Source organism: Myotis myotis, unplaced genomic scaffold, assembly GCF_014108235.1.
Source record: "Myotis myotis isolate mMyoMyo1 unplaced genomic scaffold, mMyoMyo1.p scaffold_m19_p_7, whole genome shotgun sequence".
In the NCBI taxonomy this organism is placed as follows: domain Eukaryota; kingdom Metazoa; phylum Chordata; class Mammalia; order Chiroptera; family Vespertilionidae; genus Myotis; species Myotis myotis.
This window is the reverse complement of record NW_023416379.1, coordinates 85,890,524-85,906,869: the sequence shown is the minus strand read 5'-3', so window position 1 is coordinate 85,906,869 and position 16,346 is coordinate 85,890,524. Positions and strand designations below refer to the sequence as shown.

The 16,346-nt window shown below is 55.7% G+C and overlaps 1 protein-coding gene across 4 annotated transcripts; it reads right to left on the bottom strand.

The window, feature by feature from the left end:
• Nucleotides 1-185: 185 nt before the first annotated feature.
• PEX6 (peroxisomal biogenesis factor 6) lies at nt 186-13,360 on the bottom strand. 4 transcript variants are annotated; one of them, XM_036317531.1, is made up of 17 exons: nt 12,383-13,360; nt 10,259-10,422; nt 9,696-9,779; nt 6,371-6,473; nt 6,156-6,289; nt 4,705-4,816; nt 4,156-4,364; nt 3,109-3,337; nt 2,844-2,920; nt 2,562-2,694; nt 2,276-2,481; nt 2,123-2,184; nt 1,794-1,902; nt 1,383-1,499; nt 1,180-1,257; nt 890-1,029; nt 187-686 (listed from the first exon to the last, which is right to left on the bottom strand). In XM_036317531.1, exons 1-17 carry the CDS (start codon nt 13,262-13,264, stop codon nt 550-552), a joined length of 2,976 nt encoding a protein of 991 aa, XP_036173424.1. In that variant the 5' UTR covers nt 13,265-13,360; the 3' UTR covers nt 187-549. The 4 variants fall into 4 exon arrangements, 3 of the variants coding, with proteins under 3 accessions (XP_036173427.1, XP_036173424.1, XP_036173425.1); XM_036317532.1 differs by having other exon boundaries at nt 188-686; nt 3,109-3,304; XM_036317534.1 differs by lacking the exon at nt 9,696-9,779 and having other exon boundaries at nt 186-686.
• Nucleotides 13,361-16,346: the final 2,986 nt, after the last annotated feature.

Genomic DNA, 16,346 nt, shown 5'->3' with positions numbered 1-16,346 from the left:
CCACCACACCAACCACCACGCCACCACGCCAACCACCACGCCACCACGCCAACCACCACGCCACCACACCACCACGCCAACCACCACGCCACCACGCCAACCATCACGCTACCACGCCACCACACCACCCACCATGCCACCACGCCAACCACCACGCCAACCACCACGCCACCACGCCAACCACCACACCACCATACCAACCACACCACCACGCCAACCACCACACCACCAGCAGAGGGCAGCATACACTTTATTTCTAGCTATCCACCTGGCCCCCTCAGGGCCCAATTCCCAGAACTCCAGGTCCCCAACCCACTTCCTGGGCCGATGGGCCTTAGTGCTGGGGCTGGCCTGGAAAAATGGACAGAGGATGCCTCTTGAATTCTCTCAGGCCTCTCCCCCTTGGCACCCAGGGGATCTCCTGGAGGTAGGTAGCCTAGGTGGGTAATGGCAGCCTGAGCCAGAGCCCTCTGCTCTCTCAGGTCTGCGGGGATCCCCAGGGAGCTTTAGCCCCTGTGGGTGGGGAAGGGTCCCAGACTGCAGGAGGCCCTAGCAGGCGGCAAACTTGCGCTGGATGCGCTTGTAGCGGAGCAGTTCCTGCTCACTGACGGAGGGCTCCAGGCGGGCGGCGGCCTGCAGCAGGTCCTCCATGGTGAGCAGCAGTGCTGAGCTCCTGGGCTCCAGCCCTAGGGGGGCGACAGGGCAAGGGAGGCCAGGGTTCTCAGCCTGTCTGGGGAACTCAGGCTCTGTCCAAGCAAGGAAAGCCCTGGGGGAGCGCCTTCTTGCCCAGAGTCCCCGAAACGCCAAGAGTCCCTCTTCTGAAATTTAGAACCGGGCCTGTTTTCCCTGTAGCTTTTCAGCTGACCTCTGGGGCAGGCGGGTGGCTCACCTTCCTCCAGGTCCCGAACCCTGCGTTTGAGGGCAGCTGTCATGGCATCAGAACAGAGGGAGTAGAGGTCCGCACCGGTCAGCTGGGGAGGGCAGTGGTCCAGCACGGTCACCAAGCTCACGGAGGGCTCCAACTTGAATCTGTTGTAGGGACACAGGATAAAAAGTTTTACCCGGCATGCCCTACTCCCTCAAAAGGATACACTCCCTGACCAGTGTATTCTGCACATTACACTTAACCCCTAACCAGACCAAGGCCCAAGCCCTCTGGGAGTCTCCATCAGGGCATACTTGCGTGTGATGGCGCTCAGAACACGGAGCTGGGAGGCACGGTCCTCGCTCACCCCCATAAACACCAGCTTGTCAAATCTTTAGGGAGAGAGGTGGGCACACAGGTCAGGGAGCCCGGCATAAGGGTAAAGGAAGAAGGCACAGGACGGGGCCGAGGGACAAGCCCGACTGGGTCTGGTGGAGGAGAGGTACAGGATGGGCACCTGCCAGGCCGCAGCAGGGCAGGGTCCAGGAGGTCTGGTCTGTTGGTGGCTCCGATCACAAACACGTCCTGAGTGCTGTGGAGCCCGTCCAGCTCAGCCAGGAGCTGGGACACCACCCTGCAAAGGAGGAGCGAAGGGGAGTCCTGGGCCCCCCAGCTCTGCCCTGCCTGCCTGTGGGGCCTCTCCGTGCAGGCCTTCTCCACAGGGCCCCTTGCTGAGCCGTGCCCTGTGCCCCTCCATGCAGGCACCCGTTCTCCTCAATGCCCCACACCCGAAGCCACAGCCCCGTTTAGCTTCCATTATACCGTCTCAGAACCGGAAGGACAGGCACTCCGGGCTCTGGAGACTGCTGCAACCCATCTCGCATCCCTCTGCCCCGGACCCAGGCTCCATTCTGGCTCAGACCCCCACCTGTCCATCACACCTCCAGAGTCTCCGCTTCGCCCCCGGCTTGGGGCCAAGGAGTCCAGTTCGTCAAAGAAGATAATGCAGGGAGCCGCGGCCCTGGCCCTGGCAAACACTGAGGAGAGAGGGACCCACAGGAGGGGAAGCTCAGCGGGGCTTTAAAGTCAAGATATGAGGGAAGAAAACCCAGGCTTGACAATTCAATACTAGCGCTCCAGGAAGTACACTTGTGGAAAGGAAGGCTAGGAACACCCATGAGCAGCCTGAGGGCCGGGGGTGGGGGTGGGGCGCAGGGGCCACTGTTTCAGGACTGGAAGCCCTGCCCACTCACGCACCTTCCCGGACGTTCTCCTCACTCTGGCCCACGTACATGTTGATGAGCTCTGGCCCCTTCACGCTGAGGGAGAGGATGTGGGAGGCAACACTCGTTAGACACCCCAAGGCGATCGGCTCAATCCACCCAGCATCTCTCCAGGCCCCCTGGTCACCTGAGGAAGGTAAGGCTGCACTCAGTGGCCACTGCCTTGGCCAGGAGGGTCTTGCCGGTGCCAGGAGGCCCGTGGAGCAGGAGGCCTGAGCGCCTCAGGCCCAGGCTCAGCAGCTCAGGGTGCTCTAGAGGGAGCTGGATGGTCTCCAGGATCTCCTTCTTCACCTCCTGCAGCCCGCCCACATCGTGCCAGGACACCGAGGGGATCTAGGCGATGGAAGAGCCCGGTTGGGGATATGCCGGAGGACGGAGCTCAGGTCCCACCTCCAAGGGCCTAGAGTCTCTACCTTAGGGGCTCCGATGGCCTGGGAGTGAGCTGACTGCAGCTGCTCCAGGGCCTGCCCGAAGTCCTCCGCCAGGAGCGGAAAGCCAGCAGCACACAGCTCCCGCTCATCCTCCTCACTCAGGCCGCCGGCCAAACTGCAAAGAGAAACCCAGGGAGGTGTTTGAAGGACCTAGCCTGAGGCCTCCCCGCATCGGGGTCCTGTTCCCTCCTCCCTTCCTTACCAGCTCCCACCCACCCATATCTCCTCTTGTCACCTTTGCCCTTTTATACCCAGTTTTCTTACCCAGAGTTCCTGATCCTGGTGCAAGCTGCCCGGCTGCTGTGAGTCAAAAGGGCACAGAGATCTCCTACCACAAAGCCCTGGGAACCACAGGAAAGGACGCATGAACAGGGCACAGTAGGCAGGAACCCTTGGGTGGCAGGCCCTCCAGCCGGAGCTGAGGCCCAATGTTGGTGCCTCGGGGTTTTCTACCCTCACTTGCAGGGCAGCAGGTCTGAGTTCCTATGACAGAGAACGTGGGAGGACCAGACCCTGCCTTGGTACTCACTGCACACCGCCGAGCCAGCTGTGCTAGGTCCACCTCTTGGCCCAGGGGCAGGCGGGCAGTGAGGGCCTGCAGGATGCTCAGCCGTTGCCCCTCTGACAGCACAGGCACCTCCAGCTCATGCGGAAATGCTGTCTGCACGTCAGCAGGCAGGTCCCGGGCCCGGCTTGTGGTGGCTACAACCATCAGTGGAGGGCAGCTGCAGACAGGGAGTGGGGACAGGGAGTGGGGACTGGGAGTGGGGACAGGGAGTGGGGACAGGGAGTGGGGAAAGGGAGTGGGAACTGGGAGTGGGGACAGGGAGTGGGGACAGGGAGTGGGGACTGGGAGTGGGGACTGGGAGTGGGGACAGGGAGTGGGGACAGGGAGTGGGGACTGGGAGTGGGGACAGGGAGTGGGGACAGGGAATGGGAACTGGGAGTGGGGACTGGGAGTGGGGACAGGGAGTGGGGACAGGGAATGGAAACTGGGAGTGGGGACAGGGAGTGGGGACTGGGAGTGGGGACTGGGAGTGGGGACTGGGAGTGGGGACAGGGAGTGGGGACAGAGAGTGGGGACAGAGAGTGGGGACTGGGAGTGGGGACTGGGAGTGGGGACAGGGAGTGGGGACTGGGAGTGGGGACAGGGAGTGGGGACAGGGAGTGGGGACTGGGAGTGTGGACTGGGGGAGAACTCTACTGGCAGCTGAGCACTGCCTTGTCCTGATGCAGGGGCAGGAGGGAGGAGAGGTTGGTGGGTGCTAAGATGAGATAAGGAGATGAGCACCCCAGGCTGCCTGGATGGGCTCCATGGGAATACCTTGAGGGGGACCTGTGTCCCCCTCACACAGGGAGCTCACTGAGGGCAGAGGTTGTGCTTTTCCTTCAACCTAGTGCTCCCCAAGAAAAACTAGGGACCACATCCTCCTCCCCCTGGGTACCCCTAAGCTCCTCGGGGCTGTCAGGAGGGCAGCCGCATTGGCAGTAGACGCTGGAGAAGCCATGGGACGGGTGAAGGCTAGAGAACGAAAGGCTGCAGAGAGGGACGAGGGCTGGGCCCGGCTCTGGATACCTGGCGAGGGGGTCCTCATCGAGGAGGAGGCGACGCAGCGTGGCCACCACACGGGCGTCCTCACCCAGCCCGTCGCGATCCCGGCCCAGAAGGTCCAAGGCTGTCAGCAACAGAACCACAGGCCGGCAGCGCCGGGCCCGGGAGAAGGTGGCCTGCAGCTTTGTCTCCACAGCCCCGCTGCTGTCTGCACAGAGGCTGGAGCAGGGCACCTGGGGAGGCGTCCGGATGGGCCTGTGAGCAAGGGCCAGGTGGGGCTGGGAGGAGGAGTGAGGAGGTGCAGGCCACCTCTCTTTAAGGGCAGGGATGGGGAAAAAGGGACCAGTCCCACCTCTTCTTCACCCCAACCTCATTCCTGGGACCGTCCATCAAAATCTTGAAACCCCCTCCTTGACAGCATCTCTCAGGAGCTGAGCATCAAGGGAAATGGCGACCCACTGGGCTGAGGAGTTAGAGCCAGGCTAGTAGCCAGAAGGAAGAGGGGAGAGGGAGAAGGGAGAAGCTGGGCTGGGGAGGGGAAGCAGTTGGGTTCTACTCTCCAGGTACCCTCACCTTCAGCAAGTGGAGCCCGAGGCGGCTGCAGGCAGCAGCCACTGCTGTGGTCTTCCCACTGCCCGGGGGGCCCCGTAGAAGGACGCTGCCAGTTCCCGTCAGCAGGGCACCCCTGCAACCAGAGCACAGACACGTTTCTTCCACTCTGCCCAAACCTTAGAGTCCCCAGTAACAGGAGAGCCTTGGATCTAGAGCGCAGGCACCCTGTTTCTCTCTCCCTGAAGCTCCCCCGCCCACCCCTGGGCTGTCTCCACACCATTTCCCACGCCAACCTATGGTGCTCTGGCCAGGGCGTGGGGGGTAGCCAGCAGCCAGCACTGATTCCCGTTGTCACCCCTGCTTCTTCCATAAAGCCCTGAGTGTCTGGTCTGGACTGGGCTGGTATCAGGGAAGGGTCTGTGTCTGCACTTGTGTCAGTGGCCTGGAGAGCTGTGTCCCTCCAGGTCAGGGTGGTTGGTGAGGACCGGCATGGCTAGTGGGCCCCCCGAGGGGAAGGGTCGTCTCAGAGACAGCTGCCCCTGGTGGCGGTTCTTCCTCCACTGCCAACCTTGGAGGATGGATGTTATCCCGGGAAAGGAGTCTGGGAATCTGCCTACGGAAAGCACAGGGGCTAGTGGCGTTGGCCTTGTGGTGTGAGGGAGGCTGGCATGCTGGTGTGAGGGAGGCTGGCATGCTGGTGTGAAGGAGGCTGGCATGCTGGTGTGAGGGAGGCTGGCATGCTGGTGTGAGGGAGGCTGGCATGCTGGTGTGAGGGAGGCTGGCCTCCGGGTGTGAGGGAGGCTGGCATGCTGGTGTGAGGGAGGCTGGCATACTGGTGTGAGGGAGGCTGGCATGCTGGTGTGAGGGAGGCTGGCATGCTGGTGTGAGGGAGGCTGGCATGCTGGTGTGAGGGAGGCTGGCATGCTGGTGAGGGAGGCTGGCATGCTGGTGTGAGGGAGGCTGGCATGCTGGTGTGAGGGAGGCTGGCATGCTGGTGTGAGGGAGGCTGGCATGCTGGTGTGAGGGAGGCTGGCATGCTGGTGTGAGGGAGGCTGGCATGCTGGTGTGAGGGAGGCTGGCATGCTGGTGTGAGGGAGGCTGGCATGCTGGTGTGAGGGAGGCTGGCCTCCTGGTGTGAGGGCTGGCATGCTGGTGTGAGGGAGGCTGGCATGCTGGTGTGAGGGAGGCTGGCCTCCTGGTGTGAGGGAGGCCGGCATGCTGGTGTGAGGGAGGCCGGCATGCTGGTGTGAGGGAGGCCGGCATGCTGGTGTGAGGGAGGCCGGCATGCTGGTGTGAGGGAGGCCGGCATGCTGGTGTGAGGGAGGCCGGCATGCTGGTGTGAGGGAGGCTGGCATGCTGGTGTGAGGGAGGTCCGGCCGATAGCACGTCCACCAGGGCATGGGGCACTATTAGTCTGGCCTGCCCCCCTCCGGGGGTGTTGCGACCCCCGAGGCGGCTGCAGCCTCACTCACCCTGGCTGGAGGCGAGGTTTCAGGGCAGCACACAGCTCGGTCACCAAGGCCTCCAGGCCCGGAGGAGATAAGCTGCCCCAGAGACTGGATTCTCCCGACGGGACCCGTGGAACAGGGCTCAGGGTAGAACCCACCTGTGAAGGTGGGAGGAACCTTTAGTTTTGAGAAGTTGTTTCTGCTCCTTTCCTCAGTCTACTACCCGCCCTGGGCCTCACCAAGTACAAGGAGGTATGGGTGGTGTCGGCCAAGTAGGCGCTGGTTGGCCCATCTGGAGCTTCCCCAACTATTTTCTTCACTTTAAAGAACATCTCCTGCCACCTGCAGGAAAGAGGCCCCGTGAGTCCCAGACCCAGACCCACAAAGCCCCTCCCCAAGGACAAGGTGGCTGTCAATCACAGGGGTCCACTGCAGGGACAAACTCAAGAGCAGCACAAATAAATGTCCCAGGTGTGGCGGGGGGATCGGGGGAAGGGAAAGTAGAGGGTCTTTCTTCTTCTTCTTCTTGTAATCCTCACACAAGGATGATCTTTTCCCATTGATTTTTAGAGAGAGTGGAAGGGAGGGGGGAGAGACATAGAAACATTGATGTGAGAGACACACTGACCAGAATTGAGTACATGACCCTTCAGTCCAAGGGCCGACACTCTAACCACTGAGAAAAACCGGCCAGGACTTCTTATTTTTGTTTTTGAAATTTTTTTTGGTTAATCCTCACCCAAGGATATTTTTTCCCATTGATTTTTAGAGTGAAAGGGAGGGAGGGATAAAGAAACAGAGACAGATGTGAGCGAGATGCATGGACTGGTTGCCTCCAGCACATGTCCTGACTGAGGTACATGCCCTTGACTGGGAATTGAACCCAAGACCAGTTGGTGTGTGGGCTGATGCTCTAACCACTGAGCTTACCAGCCACGGCATAAAAATCAATATTTCTAAGATGTATGAATCCATTCAGCAGATTAGTGTTTGCCAGGGGCTGAAAAAAGGAGGGAATAGGGAGTGACTGCTCATGAGTCTGGAATTAGGTTCCACAACCTTGTGAATATACCAAAAAGCACTGAGATGTACATTCTAAAAGCATGCATTTTATGGTATATGAATTATATCTCAATTTAAAAGTTAACATTTTCCTTTCCTTTGGAAAAAATTTGAAAAGACTGCACACGCCCCAGCTTCATTTGATTCTGTTCCAATAGGTCTGCGGTGGGGCTCTGGCATCTGTATTTTTCAAAAGCTCCTCAGTCATAAACAGGGCCAAGCAGGCACTGGCCGGTGTCATAGAGAATTAGGGTTACCCAACCTGCTGTGACTGCTGCTGCAGGGAGCGGTTACCAGCCCAGTTTCTCAGATGACGAAATGATGAACTTTTCCTCTCTGTAGTCCTCAGGCAGCAAGGCAATGACAGAGCTAGTCCATAACCTTGGCCTCGCTGAGGTCCAATCAACCTGCAAATTCCTTTGCTCACAGTGACCCACAGTCACAAAGCTGCCCCCTCTGTGAGCAAAAGGGGAGTGGTGGGAATGCCTCCAGGTGGCAGGGGGAAGCACATCACGCTAGTATTATGAAATTCTTGTAGCTATTACGGTAGGCAGTGATCCTGCTAAAAACTAGGACATAAGGAAAACTATCTTCCTGTTAATCATTCATTATAAATAAACAATGAATGGGTCTACAACCTAGACTCTCAATCAAGCCCAACATCGTGAGTCAGGGTATATATGGCCAGCACTGGGACCCAAGGAGGAACAGCTCAGCGCAGGGGTCGGGGAGACTCCTCTCTTCCGGGGAGGGCGGCTGGACCACTTCACTGAGTACAAGGGTCAGAACTTTGAGACATAACTGGACTCTGCTGGGGAACACTGGGTTGTGTTCCCAGGAGCCAGATGGGAGACAGTGGAGCCTGGCTCCCGTCAGCCTGGTTAGGGAAGTGGAACACAGGGTAAAATCTGTAGAGGTTACACTATCACAGGAGACTCCCTGCAGGGCTTCCCTTACCAAGCTCAGGGGACAGGGCTAAAGCACTCATCCTCACCTGTCCTTGGACCCAACTGTCCTTCCAACCCCGCTTTCCAGGACCTGCTCAGGGGGAAGGAGTATGTGCTCAGCACCCCAAGGAGGGAGACAGACCTCTAGAGGGTTAGAATGGCAGATGCCCAGGAATAGGATTGGCTTGCTGGTCTGTCTCAGGAGGGCCTAGTGCCTGTTCCCCTCTGATAATGCAAAGGGTAGACATTCTATAGTTCTCCTACAGAACGCTGGCTCATAGGCATTTGAGGATGGAAGACAGAAGTGGGACGTGACTGGTACCTGCCAGCCTGGCACTTCCCCCCCAGTCCCAGGTGTAGATTTGCTCTGGGAAAGCTCGAAGAGGCGCCATGTGCTACACAGGGCACTACCGCAGCCCTAGATGTTGGTCAAGAATAAATCAAGCACTCCAGGCAAAGCATCTCTCTCTGGGCAGAGGGCCCAGGCTGGCTGGGCCTGAGACCTTGGTCCTGATGATGCTTAAACCCAAGATCCCGCAAGCTGGTCCCACCACCTCAATGAGCTTTGCCCGAGAGTTGGGTTTGTGCGTCTGTCAGTTGTTCTCCTAGAAAATCGCCACTGGAAATTAGTCCTGAATAGAGGGACTGACTGGGGTACAGGCACTACACATTCTTCCCGCTTCATATAAGGCCACAGCAGTCTCTGAATCCCTTTCCTCACCATTGTACAAGGAGCCTCTGTGGTCAAGAGTCAACAGGAGGAGAAAGGTTGGACTCTTCCTGTTTCAAGGTTCTTGGCTCATTTATACTTATTTCTCATTCTCTACTGAGGATAAGGAAAGGGGGAAGGCCTCTCTAGGCTAGCAGCAATCCCTCGCTCCCCCTTTTGGGACATAAAACTGAACAGCAGCATGTGCACACTCCATCAATTAGGGTAGAAACCAGAGCCTGGGTCTCCTCATGCTGAGTATGGGGGAGGGGGGTTATGGCCCAGACAACGCTGTGGTTGAGAATGGAAAACAAGGAATTCCACCTGGGTCTAGGCCATTCATTGATTTCTCATGCTTTGCCTTACCTAGGACCACCATTCCGTTGGAGGATAAACCCCTCCCAAAGCTAGCAGGCAGTGATTCTTAATCTTTTTTCCGTTATGTGCCTATCGAGAACCTGAAGATTGGAAAATGTACAACAACAAAATGTTCTTATGCACAAAATTATTCCATACCACTTGGGAAGAGAGGACTGTAAAACTCCTGCACCCAGATTATGGACCTTGAGAGCTTGTTTGGAGGTTCTAGCAGGGGAGCAAAGCTACTCGTATACCCTTGACCGAAGACCCTCCTCTGGGGGGAAGGTCATCCTCTTCGACAGAGCATCAGCTTCGGGAGGGACGCACATGGATCGGTGAGGGAGGAGGGGGACACCCGCCTAGCCAGCCAGATCAGCCGAATCAACCCTGGCGATCAATGGGGTGACAGATGTCGCAGCCAGATCGCCCTCACATCCAGCACCCAGATTATGAACCCCAGCTGTGAGAGAGGAGGCAGCTGCATACCTGGGCAGTTTCTCTGGGCTTCCTTCCAGGGTCTCTACTTGCCCAACTGTTGGCACACACAGAACATCCCCTTCCTGGACTGCCCTGTAACACAGCAGTGGCCCTGGTCAGCTCACAGTGGGCGTCAAGAGCATGTGCCTGACATATTTCCCCCCCAACCCCCATCCCCACCATCAACATGAAGACTGCTTCCTGGGGGCCTACTGCCCACCCACAGACCCCAAGCAGTTGTCCAGAGAGCAAGTCTGTCCTAGAATGGGCTGAGGAAATGGCGGGGAGGTGGAAAGGGACCAGGAACCGGGGAGGGGTGAAGCAGGATCCGGCTCTCTTGAGAGTCCTCTCAAATCAAAGCGGTTTCTCCGTTTAGAATGTCCAGATTCACCTCAAGGTCCAGATTTCTCGTCTCCTGTCTGCCTGACACACCAGGAGCCTTCCAGCCACAATATTGCTGAAAATGTGGCTCTTTAAAACCAGAGGCTCCATGGAACCTGGATCTCGGTGTGATGGGACAGGAGAGCAATGGAGGCGAGATGCTATCCTTCTAAAAGGGGTAGCCAGCTAACCTGGGTGTCTGAAAGTGCCGATACAGAACGTGGTCATAATTCCCACTCGTGCTGTAGTGGGGAGAGGACACAATTTCGATGTGTAACTCTTTGGCATACGGAGGCCCAGGCAGCATCGAGCAGCTTCCTTTGTCTTCAGGGGCGCTGGAGCCTTCCGAGTATCTCTGTGAGAGAAATAACCATCACCTTATGACCTTCTCCCAGAGCCAGGCTCTGTCCTCTCTCTTAGCGACCAATATTTCTACTTTCACCCTCTTTCATTCCCATAACCCCAAGGCTGGTGGGAGGGGAGGTCTAGGGGAGCAGAGCTGAACACCTGTATCTTCCCTAGAAAACAGAAACCTCTCCAGATGAGCATGAGGAAAGGGTTTCTGGCTCTGACTTTTCTGACGTTAACTCCAAAAGTTCCCCAGTAAAGAGAACTCCTCTGTGATACCTTCAAGTTGGGCCAGAGCCACTAAGATGGTAGCCATTGAATTCCCACAGTCCTTTGAACGGCACCAGGCAGCCACTGGGCTTGACGTTAAGTGGACATTAGGGCGGACACTCTGAGTTCAGGCGGTGGGAAGAGGATATGATCTCACCGAAGCTTAACGGGTTGGTTCCGCTGAATGAGCTCAAGTCTGAGTCCTCTAGTAGTTTTTCCTCCGTTCAGAAGGAAACCCAGTCCTGGCTCCCATTCATGCGTACATCTCTTCTCGACATCCCATGGCCCTAGTTGGCTAGTCCAGCATCATCTAAGAGAGCTACCCACAGTGACAGAAATGTTCTATATTTACATGTGCCCGCTGAGTACCTGCTATGTGACTAAAACAGGGGTGGGCAAACTTTTTGACTCGAGGGCCACAATGGGTTCTTAAACTGGACCGGAGGGCCGGAACAAAAGCATGGATGGAGTGTTTGTGTGAACTAATATAAATTCAAAGTAAACATCATTACATAAAAGGGTACGGTCTTTTTTTTTTTTTTAGTTTTATTCATTTCAAACGGGCCGCATCCGGCCCGCGGGCCGTAGTTTGCCCACGGCTGGACTAAAACAACCGAAGACCTGAATTTTAACTTTATTTACTTTTAATTCAAGAGTCACAAAGTGGCTAGTGGCTTCCATATTGGACAGTGCTTAATTAAACATCAATCTAGGAGCTTAATTAAACATTAGACTGTATTTGTCTCCCCCCAAAAAACAAACAAACAAAAAAACAGTTATCTTCTTGAAGTAAGTTCCTTAAAGGCAGAAACCAAAAACTTTACTTGGGCCCTAGCTGGTTTGGCTCAGTGGATAGAGCGTCGCCCTGCGGACTCAAGAGTCCTAGGTTCGATTCCAGTCAAGGGCATGTACCTGGGTTGCGGGCACATCCCCAGTAGGGGGCGTGCAAGAGGCAGCTGAATCGATGTTTCTCTCTCATGGATGTTTCTAACTCGCTATCCCTCTCCCTCTCCCTTCCTCTCTGTAAAAAATTAATAAAATATATTTTTTTAAAAAAACTTTACTTGGATATATTTAATAAAATATTACAATTAAACACCAGGCACCAAAGATAATAAAGGGCCCTCCCTTTAAGAAATTTACAATATATAATTGGGGATTCGACAGAGGACATGGGCATTAAAAAGGCAGAATAAAATAAATGCTGCAAAAAAAAAGGCACAATGCTATATATAAGAGGATGTCATGTTAAATTTTTGATGGTGAAATTATGAAAGGCTTTGTGAGGACGGCGGCATCTTTATATGGGCCTTGAAGGAAAGGATGATAGGATTTTTAAGATAAAGGGGAGAAGAACAGGAAAAGAATTTGAAGCCAATTTAAAGCACTGAAGTACCATCCTCCATACTACCCAGCACAATACGGGGTACACTGGCATTTCCACGGACACTTGTTAGGCTGAGCTGATTAACGTGTACCCCTGGTGCTTGGTGCACCTCACACTTCACCCAATAGGAGAAAGCCCTTCCCATGCACCAGCGCACTATGGAGAACGATACTTTGTAGAGAAAGGATCAATCAGGCTGAGACATTAAGCGAAAAGTCCAAGATCTAAGTAGCAAAGGGCCTTTACTTCTGATTAAAACGAAGAGGGGAGAAGGCGCATAAGCATTCCTGGCCTCCGTCCTATGTCCTACCTGGATTCTGAGCTCTCCCACTTCTAGGAGGTCACAGCCGAGGTTAAAAGCCAGAGTGGCAGGCACGAAGGCCAGTCCATCGGCGAGGGGCTCTCCCACCGGCCCAGAGCCGGGTCCCAGCCGCTCAGAAAGGTCCCAGCGAGGCTCCAGGACCTGCACCCTGGCCAAGCGGGGCTGGGAAGCCTTCGAGGACGCTCCGGCCGGGGTCACCCACACCCACTCGCCCTGGAAGAGGCCGAGGCTCCGGAGACAACTCCGGCTCACCCCCAGGGACTCTCCAGTCCCCCCTAGAACGCCCCGGAGTCGCCGGACTGCACCGGAAACCGCAAAGGAGGACACCAAGGGCGGGGGTGGGGGCCGGCTGCCGTCCCCCGTCTCCGGGCCCGGTCTGGACCGCCCTCGGAGCTCAGTCACCGCCAGGCGCGTCCCCGGGCCCAGCAGCCCTTGCAGCGCCGGCCGCGTCTCCAGCACCCGCGGCCCGGGCACGGGCAGGGCCTCCCCGCGCCTCACCAGCAGCGGCCCGATCCGCGGTCCGAGCCCGGGCCCCGGCCAAGTGCCAAGCAACGCCCAGCCCAGCGCCGGCGGCCGCCGCACCGGCCGCGCCCGCACCCGCGCCCCGGAGCCCAGGGCCAGGAGCCGCAGCAGCGCGCGGCTCACCAGCAGCTGCGGGGGCCCGGGACCCTGCTCCTCGACCCCCGCGCCCGCTCCCTCCAGGGCCGCCACCAGCAGCGCCGGCCCCACCGGGCTCTCTCCTGCGGGCCGCAGGGCCAGCACCAGGCCGTGCCCCGCCGCAGGCCACGGGCCCCCGGGCGGCAGCAACACGGCCAACGGGGGTGTCTCGTTGGGGAAGGGCTCCAGGACCCGCAAGACGGCCAGCGCCATGGCGACAGGGACGCGGGGGGCCGGAGAAGCAGCGCGCCTCCCGGAGCCAGAGAGCCCCGCGGCTCCGCGGCGAGCGCCGTTTCCGCTTCCGTCGGGGGCGGGGCGGGGCGGGGCGGGTGGGTGGGGCGTGGGTGCCGCGCGCTTGCTCGGAGGGTGAGCGGCGCCCTGGCTCGATCTGGTTGGTACCTCGATGGCAGCAACACAGTGCGCTGCGGTGGCATAGTCTTTGCGCACGCGTCCTTGGAAACCGTTTCCAGGGATTTGCCTTGCGCGCCTGCTAAGGGAGGCACGTCCTCTCAACCACCTTGCCCCAGAGCATGCGCTTCATTTCTTGAATCATCAATGTTCGGTCAGCGTGCCGCGGGCCAACTCGGCCCGCGGCTGGGGGCTGTGGGTGGAGTGTTCAGGAAGGAGCCCATTTCTCTGTGGAAATCCTACCGTTCCCACTGTGCGAGTGTAGGCACTGAGATTGGGGGTTGTGGGCAGGTTGAAGGAGGGAGTGGTAGGATTATAAAACGGTCTCAGGCGTGCTTGTGGGTATGTAGTGCTGGCTGGCTGAGTTGCTGCCTGTGATCCATGGAGCCCTGGAGTGCTGAGTGCTGCCACACCTGTTCCAACGCATCCTACACAAAACCCACGTTCCAGTGTTTCTTGTCCTGTTTCTTCTACTCCCACCAAACTTGAAGCAAAGACAAAGCAGCTTCGCTTTTTCATCCCTCCAAAACCAGCTGCTCTCTCCCAGTCAATCCTTGCAAACTGGAGATCCATTTTCTGTTTCTAGGGGGGTTGGGAGGGGGGGGGGATAGCAGAGCAGGCAGAAGAGAGTGGTTCAAGGCTTCAGTCATGAGCACCAAACCAACAGCTCTTGTCCCACCTGTACTGTTACTTCGATTTCATACTTGTCTCCATCTCCCTGCTCTGTACACGACACTAGACACTGGTAGGCCACACTTCCAGTTATTAACAAAATATAGGGTGTCCCCAAAAATGTATACATACGCTTTGAATAATTATAAAGGCAGTGTTTATTAAAATACATTTCTTTTTCAAAATTGAGCTATCAGCTGTTAAAGTGTATATACATTTTGGGGGGACACCCTGTACTGTATATGTACTTAGAATCAATGGATTCGTTGGTGGTAACCTACTCGTTCTGGACCTTGCATGCTCTTCCAGCTACTGCCCAACTTTCTCCTTTCCTTTGCAGCGAGCATCTTAAGGCAGTCTTCTACTCTGTACATTATGCGTTCCTAAAAATGCTAGTTGAATATTACATTTACATGTTATAAGGCATTTCCATCCCTAAAGTGATAAGATTTGGAAAAATGTCTGATTATAGTTCCTGGAGGTAACTCTCGTCCTAAACCCGAAATTGCACAGTCCCACATCTTTACAACAGTGGGCAAGAACGTACGAGGTAGCTGAATTTGCATGGATGAAAATTCCTATTTGGTAATTCTAAACTATTATGTGCCTCCGTCCCCTGCCTCCCAGAGGTCCAAGGACTGAAAGGATAGTGGAGTGGGTCCAAAGAGGATATGCTTGCTTTACACAGTAGCAGGCAAGCTCTAGGCCAGTGATGGCGAACCTTTTGAGCTCGGCATGTCAGCATTTTGAAAAACCCTAACTTAACTCTGGTGCCATGTCACCTATAGAAATTTTTTGATATTTGCAACCATAGTAAAACAAAGACTTATATTTTTGATATTTATTTTATATATTTAAATGCCATTTAACAAAGAAAAATCAACCAAAAAAATGAGTTCGCGTGTCATAGGTTTGCCATCACTGCTCTAGGCCTTAGGGCTATGGTACTTCTTAAGGCCTCTGGAATGGGTAAATACATCTGGTATCCTGTCTCAGTTGGCACCCACATGGACACAAATATCCATCCATAAATAAATGTCCTTTCCTCCCAGGCTTTCCCCCCAGCAAATAATGGCTGGCATACAGTCCAATCTGCATTACCTTAAAATTGTATTAGTCACTGGGAGCCAAACACTACTTCTATAAGACTTTCACACCTCTTAGGGATCTTCAACCCACTTTAAGCTTCCTTTTACTCCTCTGAAACTTTCCTGTAAAGATCACCCATAACCTCTCAACTGCAGAATCAAGGTGATGCTGTCTGATCTTGATCTTACTCAGTCTTCCTCTGGAATCTGACACTATTGACCAATTCTTTTAATCCCTTTGCCATTATGACACCAGTTTTCCTCCTACATCCCTAATAGCTTCCTGAAGTCATCCTCAACTCCTCCCTTTCCCTTACACATCCTCCCCACAATCCAGTGAATCACCAAATCCTGTTGATTCTACACATTTCCCAATTCCATCCTTCTTCTCCATGCCCATGGCCATCTATATATACAAAAGCCTAATATGCAAAGAGCCCCCTCCGGAGTTGGACCCACCGGGAGTTTGACCGCTCGCTATGATGTGCACTGACCACTAGGGGGCGTCTCGGAATGAAGGCAGGCCCCAGCTGGCAGCTGCTTAGGGACCCTACCCATGCACGAATTTTGTGCACTGGGCCTCTAGTTGTGTTATAACATTGCTCTCCTGGGCAAGGAGCACAGGCTTATTCTTAAACCTTCTCCAGTTTCTTCATGTAGTCAATCTGTTACTGGAGTCAACTTTCTGAAACATATTCCTCCAGCCCAATCTAGGTTTGTGCAATTTATTACACTGTATCTTAACCATCTGTTTATACCTGTCTGTGAACGTCACCTGACTGGAACTCCCTGAGGGCAGGAACTGATCTTATCCATTAGGACATTACCTTGTGCAGGGTGGGGAGTAAGGGATGTATTTCCCCGAGACACTAAACCCTGAGTTTCCAAGTGCGCAGATCTAGCTGGTTCCCCAATCCCAGGAGATCTGCAGTAGGAACAGGGACCCTCTTCCCAAAGAAGCAACAAACCCGGGATTCTGGTCTCATTTCACCCAGGCCCCCGTCTGCGAGGCTTCCCCTTGGATTCTCTGCAAGCCCTGTCTGGGGAAAGGATGCCATCGAGTCCTCTCCACCAATTAGTGCTACGTTACCCTGAAGAAGAAAGGCACCCCTTCATTTTAGGGCTTC

Bases quoted from the DNA above. Each gene is read 5' to 3' on its own strand.
- PEX6 (XM_036317531.1), bottom strand. From the start codon at position 13,264: ATGGCGCTGGCCGTCTTGCGGGTCCTGGAGCCCTTCCCCAACGAGACA. The intron at 4,365-4,704 runs GTGAGGGTACCT...ACGCCTCCCCAG, and splicing joins TCGGGCTCCACTTGCTGAAG to GTGCCCTGCTCCAGCCTCTG. The intron at 2,185-2,275 runs GTGACCAGGGGG...CCTCTCCCTCAG, and splicing joins TGCAGCCTTACCTTCCTCAG to CGTGAAGGGGCCAGAGCTCA.